This window comes from Chaetodon auriga, chromosome 6, assembly GCF_051107435.1.
Source record: "Chaetodon auriga isolate fChaAug3 chromosome 6, fChaAug3.hap1, whole genome shotgun sequence".
NCBI classification, from domain to species: Eukaryota; Metazoa; Chordata; class Actinopteri; order Chaetodontiformes; family Chaetodontidae; genus Chaetodon; species Chaetodon auriga.
The window spans coordinates 9,687,687-9,699,011 of NC_135079.1; the positions used below are offsets into that span (position 1 = coordinate 9,687,687).

At 43.2% G+C, this 11,325-nt stretch overlaps 1 protein-coding gene across 1 annotated transcript; it reads left to right on the plus strand.

Annotated features, from left to right (window-relative positions):
• Positions 1-296: 296 nt before the first annotated feature.
• Positions 297-8,684, plus strand: LOC143322565 (tripartite motif-containing protein 14). Its single transcript, XM_076733841.1, has 7 exons — positions 297-574; positions 1,566-2,524; positions 2,646-2,741; positions 3,395-3,643; positions 3,754-3,776; positions 4,265-4,419; positions 4,613-8,684. The coding sequence occupies exons 1-7, from the start codon at positions 325-327 to the stop codon at positions 5,155-5,157; spliced, it is 2,277 nt and encodes a 758-aa protein (XP_076589956.1). The 5' UTR covers positions 297-324; the 3' UTR covers positions 5,158-8,684.
• Positions 8,685-11,325: the final 2,641 nt, after the last annotated feature.

Below are 11,325 nucleotides of genomic sequence, written 5' to 3' on the forward strand. Positions count from 1 at the left end.
GAATTTTATAAAGAAGATGATTACTTGTTAATAACAATCTGCCAATTAGACAATGAGAACAATCATTATTTACAGCCCTCGAATAAACTCAGAGAGATGTCAGTCAAACTCAGTCAGGGATTGAGTATTTTTATAGTGCTTTTATGTATTTATTTATTTATTTATGTATTTATTTATTTTTAGTGATGATGTAACTCATACATCCATGGACTGTACCTTTAAGACACGCACCGCGGGGGGGGGCGGAGCGGCATTCAAACATTTTAGCTCCGCCTCTGCTGTTTGTTATCGCGGAAACAGAAACCTAACATCACCCAAAACAAAATGGGTGCATCGTTGCCCACACCGACGAGGTGTCCTCTGTGCAACGAGCTGACAGGGGACCCCGTCACCCTGAAATGTAACCACCGGTTCTGCCAACGATGTATTGGAGACTTGTGGAGTGCTGTCCCGAACGGGCCGTACCATTGTCCGGAGTGGAGGTGTAAAACAGTATACCGGACGCTGCCGTTTGATAGCAGTTTGATACGGCAGCCCACCAACAGTCGGCGGGATCCGCCTCGCAGCACCGCAGGTACTGTAAACTTTTGCTTTTAATTCATTATAAGATGCCCGGTTAGCGGTTACAAGTTAACCAGGCGTTTTCTCATGTTCCCAGGACTGTGTTCTCGGCAGCAGGTGGATAAATACATGAAGGTGTAGCTAACCGGCAGTTGGGTAGCATCAGTGGCCTCCCTCTCACATGACACATGAACGTCACATATTAGCTTAAACTGTCCCCGGCTAACATCGTTATTATAGACCGCTGCTAATGCTAGCTAACGTTATTCTGTAGCTACCTTATTATCACTAATTCTGACACTCTAATTTTAAAAAATTAAATGGATTGAAATTCCTCACTGAAAAAAGCCCTTACCCTTTTACACAAAGGACGTAGAGTTAAGTTAACATATTTAAAATGGCTTTATAAAACGTTAACGTTAGGACTTGTATAATGTAATAGCAGTGCTGTGCTGTTTGTTTACTGTGTCAAAGGTCTGATGCTTAATCTAACTGTCATTTTGAGGCCAAAGTTTGTGATTTCCTTAAGCAAACACTCAGTTAGAGTAAAGGTCTAACCAGTTTATGGCGTGCGTTTATTAGTACGTGATCACGTGTTTTTCATGTGTTTTGCACAAATCGTCGTTTTTTGAGTCTTCTTCTCTCTCCACATTCCGACATTTGTATTTCAGGGTCAGTATCTGTTGATAATGGCCTTATTAAATGTATCAGGTGTAAGCCGTTGTTTTCATTGCCAGATATTCATTCAGTCATGGCAGACTGCCAGCTCTGACAGCTTTTCAGACTGATCTTGCAGGGCATCATAATAACTCACTTAAGTGTGAACAACTCAGATAGTCAATGCTTGAGTTGCTTTAAGTGAAACTGCTCAGTGCCAGTAAAATTTAAGTGCCCTTGTGCTGGGCAGAAGGCAGTTACAGGTGCTTTTGTGAAGTATTATTTAGAAGTGCTCAGTCAACTTCTCCTCTGACCAGTTCTGTTTTGTTTACACTCTGTTTTTTAAGGCACATCCAATAACAACGAACAAAACACATTTGATACTGTACTGAGGAGGCCCTCACTCACCAGCCGACTTCTGGGGAAGAGAAAGGCGAGCACACCTGCAGCAGAGCAACCTGACCCAAAGCGATCAACTCCCCGTGAGCGGTCCAATGGCTCCAAAACTCCTACCACTTCCTTGTCAGATTCTCTCTTAGATAAACCCGGGCAGTCGACTAGTGTGGAGACATCTGAGAAAGCAGTGCGCCCAGAATCTGCACAGTGTGAGCGTAGTGATGGCATATCCTCCAGTGACAACTCTGACAGCAAGGCAGTACCTGCAAGTGTTGTGCCACATGACATCTCAATCCAGCAGAACCAGCATGTATCAGAGGAAGTCATCTCATTAGATGAGTCTGACAGTTCCAATGAAGTAGATATATGCGATGCACCTCTTCCTGCAACCCCCAAGAAAGACACACAAGTGATAGGAATTCATGCATCACCAAAGAAACCTGCCTCACTTGCCAACTCTGATTCATCTCCTGGGGTCTCAACTTCAGGGAAAGATAAGTCTCCCTTCTCCAAGTCTCCTCTGATATCCACCAAGCATCCTACCCCTGCTTCAGGATCCCGAAGTCATGTCGGCATCTTCCCCAGGTCGGAGAGCAAAAATGCCAGCCCTGTGCCCTGCCATTATTGCCCAAAAACTGGATGTCAGTCTGCTGTAAAGACCTGTCTGGTGTGCGGAGCTTCCATGTGTGCAGAGCACCTGCATCCCCACCTTGAATCCCCTGTCTTCCAGAATCACACGCTGGTTCCTGCCATGGAGGACATTTCTACATGGAGGTGCCAGGAGCACCAGGAGATAAACCGCATTTACTGCCGGCAATGTAGTGTGTGTGTGTGCACGGTGTGTACTGTCATAGGCTCACACCGCGACCACGTCTGCATCAGCATCAGGGAGGCAGAGAGAGAGCTCAGGGTAAGTGGTGACCTTCCAGCACCACATATACTGTAGATACACAGTAGATAGATGTAAATACAACCACAGCAATGAATAATTTTGATAATAATATTTTATCACTGTGTACATTCTTCCTCAGGGGAACCTAAAAGAAGAGATCAGGCAGCTGCAGGAGGCTGAAGAGCAAGTGAAGGACAAAGTGACTGAACTCACACAAAAGAAAGAGACTTTCAGAGTAAGAAAGTTATCTGTATAGGTGTCACTGAATCATGCATTTATTCATGTTATTTTCTTAGAATTACAAGATAGGTTTATTTTTCTTACTCCAACTCAATCTGAGGAACGTGTTTATATGGTTGCACCAACTAATCTACACATTTTGAAGGGGAAAAAATTTCATAATGCAGCTGTTGTATAGAGATGACAGTTTTGCAGTTATGAGCAACTACAAATGGATAACAAATTTTGCCAGATATGTGTACCACACACACACTTTCATATCAGAGTTGGAAGACTTGACCTCCTTATATAAGTAATCCTCAGATTAGAGAAGAGTTAAATTTGTTTAAAAAATGCCCAGTAACAGTTCATTTATCAACATTTATCTTTAAGTTCATGTGTGCTCATCTCCATGGTACACCTTGAATTAAACAAAATCAGATTAATAAAATGCATTAGTAGTGTTTAGCAATGTTAAAAAGTTTTGCTATTTAAAGTCGGTGTGAAGTTCATATTACTTGAGAAAACATAATCTGATCGGACAGTCTGAACAGGCTTTGTACTGTTTCAATTATTTGACATCAGAGTCCTCTGACTGCAATAAGAACAGCCTTTTAAGAATCAAGATCATTGGATAACATGACATTGATTTTCATTTTGTCTGTCCAGGTGGTTTTAAGTGAGGCACGAGCAGGCGTGCAGCAGCAGTACGGAGCCATCAGGGAGGCCCTGGACCAGGAGGAGCAATCAGCCCTTGAGTGTGTGACGAAGGAGGAGAGCAAAGTTCTGGGGGGACTAGAGGACAAACTCGGCCACCTCCGGAGCTCCCTGCAGTCCATCCAGCAAGGCCTCCACATCCTGGAGGGGCTGGCCGATGCCAAGGGAGACAAGCGCATTCAGGACCAGGCTTTCATAATGGTGTGTTAGATGTTAGGAGATAACCCTGATTAATGGCCAAATATAAGGTCTACTGCTGGCTTACAGACTAACACAAGGAAATGCTTTTTTTTTTCTTTCTCACGTGACAGGAATACAGCAAGACTGCCCATCTGTAAGTGACTTCCTCTCGACTACTGCCTCATTGTTGAAAAGTGGTGATTTGCTGAACATGTTAATAGATTGATGTGCTGCCAAAAAAAAAAAAACTTCAGTAGGCAGCCTTTAAAGTCCTAAAGGGTCAGATCACCCTCATTTACCACCAGTGGTGGCTAGCCATTCAGATAGTTTTGGTTTTATGTGTCAAGATTTTGAGACATCTGTCTCAGCCCCAGTTCCCAATACAGCTGATTGAGGAATTATATTTAAAATGTCTAGCAGCAGTTTGCCTTTAAAGAATGAGTGCCCCTGCAGTCTCTGTTGACAGATATGTGCATATGAATGTAGAGTCTGTAGACAAGGGGCAAGATTTTATCTGTCTGCATGGTAGATACCATAATTTTTATGTGTAATTATGTGCATACACCTCCTTAAGAGGTCACCAAGGAAAAAACGAAGTTTAATAGTCTGAAGTCTTTATGCTTCACTGCTCTTCCTCTCCAGGGCCAGTAACGTTGGGAACTGTGTGGGCCAGTTCGAGGCTCCAGAGGAAGTGGATCGGACCCGTCTTAAATGTCTGCAGAGGTGGACTGAAAAACGATTGGACACAGTTATCATCACTGTGCCCGGCCAAGACAGAGACCTCTACAGACTTCTCTGTGAGACAAGTGCTTTTGTTGTTCCATTTTTTTTTTTTAATAACAATACCTATTTACTTTCCACTCACTTGATGAATCACAGCTAATTAAACCAAAGGACTAACTGCATCCCGTAGGCCCAAAGGCCACATATTTAATCAGTCTTAATGTCCTCATCTAAATTCTTCTTTAATTCCCTTTCCTGCCTGTACAGATGGCACCCTCCCTGTCTTGGATGCAGATACAGCACATCCCAAGCTGCAGCTGTCTGATAACAACAGGAAGGTGGCCTACAGTGAAACCCAGCAGCCCTACATGGAGCACGAGGTTCGCTTCAGCTCCTTCCCACAGGTCCTGGCCACTGGTGCCCTGGAGGGCGGTCGCTGGTACTGGGAAGTGGATGTGTCTGTCGATGAGGGCCGCTGGAAGGTGGGGCTGTGTGAGGGTCAGATCGAGAGGAAAGGCCAAAGGGACAACTCTCGCCTGGGCTTCAACTCGTTCTCCTGGTGCCTGGCCTGTGACAGAAGGAAGGTGGAAGCTCTGCATAACAAGGTGGCGGTTCCTGTGGATGCAGGCAGGCTGCAGAGGGTGGGAGTGTACCTCGACTTTGAGGAGGGTATTTTATCATTCTTTAATGTGACACCAGGGGGCAGTCTAGCTTTAATGCATTCCTACAAGCACGGATTTACTGACCCTCTCTACCCAGCCTTGTCTGTGTCTAAAACACACCTGGCCATCTGTGATCTGTTCCAGTCGTAAACCATGCGTTACTGGCATATCAGTCCTGCTGAAAATTTACCGAATCCATGAAAACCATGTGCCTTTTTTATATGTTAAAACCACTTCATCAGCATCGTTAAAAATGGCCTAATTTGTAAATTTCTCTCTGCTACTTGCTACAGCATACTGTACTTTTGTAAAAATCCTTAAATGTCATTTTACACCACATAATAGTGGTGGAATTGTACCATGCCAGAAATGCTCATCATTGTACACTATACATGCAGCAAGTGGTAACATATTTTTGGTATCAGGATTTTAACTTTTATATGTTTTTCATTTTTGATCCAACAACTGGCAAGTTTTTACATGGGAGGCACGTTATCAGTGCAGATCAATAACCAGTGGATTTAGATCATATTTCCATTCTGAATGTCATTAAAAATGTTACAGATGTTCTTTATATCTCATCTTCAACATATCTTTGATCCTGTAGTGAGCCATTGTCTTTTTACAGTAATAAAAAGCCAGAGTTTAAAAAGGAAAGTAAAACCTGAATAACGTCTTGCCTCCGTAGTTCCTGCTTGCGTTTAAATAGAAACACAGGTGTGTGAGTGGGCGGCGTGTTTCCCCTCAACAGGTGACTGTGTGCTAACTTTGAACTCTCACTGCCCCCACAGCATGTGAGCTTTACCCATAACAACCACAGCCTTTGGCACAAACTCCTCACAGCATCACAGATCGCTGTTAAGTTCCCCTCCTCCTTTCAAACTATGAGGCTCATTTATTCCGACCGGGGGTCTGTGGTTGACGTCATTGAGAGGGATCAAAGTGGTGTTTTACATAAACTCGGTGGAGCCCCTGCATGCCAGTGGTTCAGGGACAGCTGGCCGTGGATCAAGATTGATCCAAGCTTGTTGGCTACCTGAGTAGCTTAAAATCCTCCAGACTGACAGTAATAAATGCAGTTTAAGTACTTTTGAAAAGGACTGAATCAAAGTCTTAATTGAGCGTGTAGAGCAGAGCTCAGGGGAACAGCTTTGTAAAGAGCAAGGTCTAACCAAGATGTGCGTTTTTTTTCTCTTAATAACTCATTTCTCAAAAATGTCTGCTTGCTCTTCTGACAGACTTTCGTTTGGCATAATTTCAGTCATTTGAGAAGCTCGAATCCACACAGGTGCACCAGTCAACCATAGCAACAATTTCACACTTGCAACCACACGAAGGAAGGGTAGTCAGAAATCCTCTGTGGGGTTTCTTTCTTTCTTCCCCAGCTGGCACACGAAGGCAGGATACAAGACATTTCTGAGAGGGGGGGGTGTAACAGTCAGGATAATTAAATTCCCATCTCCCTGTCCATCCAGGGGTCTCTCTCTCAAACTCAGCCAGGCTCTTGAAAGCTTTTCCAGACTTCTTACCATTAAATGAGCTTAGCGCTTATACCATGTTGGCAGGGAGCAACGTGTCACATAGTTAGAGGGAATAAAGTGTACGTGATGAAGTATTGAGAGCTCCAGACAGCTACAGTACATTTGCTACTAATGGGGCGTAACTAAATAAAGGGCTAGGGTCTTCATTAGTGATCCCATGAGTCCCGCATATCCCAAAGTATCTACTTGTCAAAATGTCCTTGCATAATGAGGTAGCCCTTCCTGCTCGTGGCTGCTGTGGTGAAATACACTCAGGTATTTGTGTCCCAGAGGCATATGTATAGAACCAAATCCCCAAATGACCGTGTCACTGGCGTGGCAGTGTACTGTGATAAATTACTCAAGAGGATACAGCCTGGTCTTGTTGCTGAAAAGCCTTTGAATTACGATGACAGTAAGCTTCTGGGGAAATTCTGGGTTGATTTAGAGTAATATATTGTTCCTTTCCACTGGTGTTCTCAGAGGCAAGCAGGCATCAGGTGCAGATTAGGAGCAGACAGCTAGGCAACAGAGGGTGCTCTTTGCTTTAAAATCAATATTTAATTAAAGGGAAATCTAAACTAATTGAACTATTGAAACTAGTCTTCCATTCATCTCATTTGTTTATGCAGGAAATGCCTTTCTTCTCCAGTCAATGGAGTAGTGCAGCGAGTAGGTCAAAGTGGTCTCATAAGCAAAGCTTCCCTCATCGGCACTCTCCTTTAGATTGCACGCGTTTGTCTCCCGCCGTTGTTGTCAGGATGGAAAGAGGAATAGCATGAAATTACAGAGGTCAGAGATTTTCGTCCAGATGGTGGGCAGCAAGCTTTCCACTTAGACTGTCTTCTCCATGCCTCGAAATGTCGCTCTTGTTGTCGTCTTTGACCTTGTGTTAGATTGCTCAGAGGTTAAGCAATTTCTTGTTCACTTTGAGACTGTGATGTATTGCACCATTGGGTGTCGGCCCCTGAACGGAAAAGCCTCTTTTTTGGGTCCTTTGTGGAAGTAATAATGACTGCAGCACAGATTGCTGTTCCTCCCGGGCTGAGAGCAGCAGCCAATTCAATTTGCATTCTTCCATTTGAAAATCTGCCCCGAATCAGCCGTCCCCTCCTGGGTGAAGTTCAGTCAAACCCACTGATTTGAGCAACACAAAGTTCCTCAGTATGTGCAGTGTTACATTTATAGTCCACCAACAAGATTTTCAGTCTTCCTGACAGCCCCTTTTTGTGTCTGTCTTGTATTACCTTTACATTTGAGTCACGGATCATCCGATATTCTGGAAAATAATCAAAATGATCATGGTTTTTAAAATTCTGGTTCATGTCATGTTGTTTCCGGCTGCTGTTTGTTTGAATTAGGAAACTCCAGATGGTTCTAAGCTGCTTCACGGATTTTAGAAATACCTTCAGAACAGTGTCACATGTACTTAAATGTCCTTCTGGGTTTTCCAAAGGTTGCTGGGTCTGTGTCTTTTTTGAAAATCTGATGCTTACTTAGCTTTGTGTGGGGCTATTGCCTTTACGTATATAGAAAACCACTGATTACAGCTTACACATAGCTAATTTGCCAGTAAGACGCCATTACCTTAATTTCTCAAGCAACACCAAGAGCGTAAACATGGCTGAATTCAAGCATTTACTTCCATTTACTGGCTCTCAGCTGCTCCTGCATCACACACGCTGTTGAGCGGAGTCTGGAACTTGAGCTATGGAGTAATTGGATGTATGCTAATTTGGGTTTGTGCTCATTAGGAGGCTCTTACTCATTAACAGTATGACAACATCTTGCTCCAGAGAGGGCACAAATCAGCTCGCAGTCCACTTTACCAGCTTGTCAACAGGCAGCAGAGAGGCGACTGCTCATGCATGCCACTGTCTTCTTTGAGATTTACAGCTGTTTCTAGTCTATTTAAAAACTGTCTATTGATACTTATGTGCTAAAGCTAACGCGATTTTTGTGCAGATGTCCTCTGCTCCGTCTTTATTGTATCCATTCAAAAGTAATGCTCGTTATTTTCCCTTTTGTATTATCAACAAATCCTTTGGGAAAACAACACTGATTTTCACAATGTGTAGCCAAAGCTTGATGTAGTTCATGCCTACGTGCAAGAACTGTTGTCCAGAAATAATTAAAAGCACTTTAAAGAGCCATCATATTTTTGGGTGACATATTCCTTCAGTAAAGACCTGAGGTTTTACCATTCAAACCTGTAGATGAAGAGTCACTGATAAATAAAAGACATATTTGGTGAAATATCACCTTAATTTCATTGTTGAGTCATTTACTGGCTGCCAAACATCTGAAACTCTTCTCCGTGTTGAATGAAAGAGGCTGTTCCACTTGAATGATTTTTTAAACTGCGAGTTTAATTTGTTTTGGCTGCAGCTGTGCCTTCCATCAAAGCTGGTTGGTGGCTATACCTGAAAGACCCGAGCAGACCTCTCATCTGTGAGCCTATGAGCTACTTTAAACTGTATTTGATTTGTACATACAGGGGAAACATGTCTGTTTACTGATGCTGTACGTTCCATGAAACACCATGACAGTCACACAAGTGCACTGCCTGTGCAAGTATGACCAGGGGTTGGCACTGTCTCTACACACCACCGTCCCTCCTGTAACCATGGCAACAGTTGGTGAGCTCAGGTGAGCTGGATGCCTCACGTGTCTGACTCCGTCACCTGCCAGGCTTGGCACAGTGCATGGAAATCTGAGACAGAAGAAGTGATGGGCCTATTGTTGAGTGACAAACCTTTTCTCCTCCTTCGCCTTTCCCCGGGCAAATCAATTTACTGTCCCACAGAAAACGCCTCCTGACTTACCCGAAGCAAGTCTATCTCTGCAACTGCCCGTCAGCCAGCGCGGAATTGATGAAATCCAATTTGATGAAAACCAAATCTCGCGTCCGTCTGTGCCGCTGTTGAGTCCCGTGTGATTACGCTCGATTGTTTGCAGTTTTTCTGAATGCGTGAAAAAGCATTAAAGCACGCTGCCACGCGCACAGTGTATTTTACCTGAATAGCAAATAATTACATCTCAAATGCATTTATGTGTAATCACCTCTCCCTGACTGTCATTTAGTAGCTTTGCCCTTCAACGCTTATAACATGTCATCACATTAAGATTAGGAGAAAATAGCAGCAGCATCTATTTCTGACATTCTCTATTGTCAGCTGTATGGTGCCTGTCTTTCTCCGCCTCCTCCATCCCGCATACTGTACCCCCATCCCCCTCTTCTTTCTGCCATCGCTCAGAATATCTGCAGTGTCTTAAGCTTTAATTATTTATTTGTCTGGCCTGCTGCTCTTTTCACTTGGCCCCTCAGCAGAAAGGTCAGAGCAGGGTCAGCGGCAGGCAGAGCCTCAGGAAGTGGCTGGGATTCAGTATCTTGGTCAAGGACATGTTAGCAGAGAGGGCTCTTGCTCTCATGACAGAGATTTACATTAAATGCAAAAGCAAAGAAAAATAATAATATTGCAACCGACTTAGCAAAGATAATTTTTCAGCATCAGTGGATCAAGTGTTGAGTCTCTTTTTCGATACAATGCAGTGAGTTTGTTAAAACACATCTCTTCATGTTTATGGATAATCCTAATTCATTTCAAAATCAATCTAATTCATCATAAGACTAACATTTATATTACATATATATCCGTATTTATGTGTTTTTTATGTGAAGCAACAGACTGTAGCACTGAGCCCGAGCCAAATGTCCCCTTGGGGACAATAAAGTTGACTCTGAGGACATACATCCTTTAACTAAATTATGTGTTCTCAAAAGATTCCAGATTTAATACAGAGGATCCAACAAAAATGTCTTTACCCTCTTGGTCTAAATTTAGAAATCCAGCATGCAGCTTCTTCAGCTCTCTTTGACAAAAATACCATCTCGGTTTCTATGTAGTTATTTTAAGGGATGAGATCAGATCTATGTCACGTGACTGATCAATGAACTGTATGCAAGGAAACCAGAGCAGTAGCCCTGATAAAGCAAGTCGACATGGCTGAAAAGGTTTGGTGAATAAAGCCGAGAGTGCAGCCCCTGGTAGAAGGCAGTGGGTGGAAATGCCAGCTTCCAAAGTGAACGCTTTTATTTTGAAAACAAATGCGCCTCAATACTACTTGGAAGATGGGTTTCAAGCTAATGAAGTGCTCAATCTGCAGACATAGATGTCTATCAATGCAGCAACACGGTCTAGTTTTTCTGTCTCTCTGTGGCTGTAGAAACTAGTATTTGCAAAAGATAGCTGACTTTGTTTGGACGCCCAGTGATAATTCAGATACACTTAATTGAATTGCCAGATTTTCTTTAGTTCCTAAACTATTTAGCTCCCTTGTGTCCTTAATTTGCAGGATTTCATGAAGTGATATGTACAGAGATGAACTGAACCGGCACTTTGGCTCTGATCATCCTGTAACTTCGTTCCCTGACAGACACAGTTGGGGCTCTTGATTTCTTAGCTTTCACCTCTGATGGGGTGCCTTGTTCTGGCCAGAGTCTGCAGGTTGCTCATCGCACACACAATCACCAGAGAGATGGAGCTTTCTTGTGTTTTTAATCTTTTAACTGCACTGCATTGCGGTGCTGGTTGATTGTTTTGTCTCTTTCCACGGTGCTCAAATGGAGCTCAGAGCACATTTTCACAGCCTGAAAGTTCATTATTTCTGTCAAAGCTGTGGACTCCTGTGACCCTCTTCAGATACAACTTCTCAGATCATGGAGAGTCAGTATATTTAAATGAGTAGTTTGGCATTTTTGGGAAATATGCTTATTCCTTTTCTCGCTGAAAGTTAG

Excerpts from the sequence above, each read along its gene's own strand:
- LOC143322565 (XM_076733841.1), top strand. The coding sequence starts at position 325 with ATGGGTGCATCGTTGCCCACACCGACGAGGTGTCCTCTGTGCAACGAG. Across the intron at positions 2,525-2,645 it reads AGGCAGAGAGAGAGCTCAGG|GGGAACCTAAAAGAAGAGAT; the intron begins GTAAGTGGTGAC and ends ATTCTTCCTCAG. Across the intron at positions 3,644-3,753 it reads AGGACCAGGCTTTCATAATG|GAATACAGCAAGACTGCCCA; the intron begins GTGTGTTAGATG and ends CTCACGTGACAG.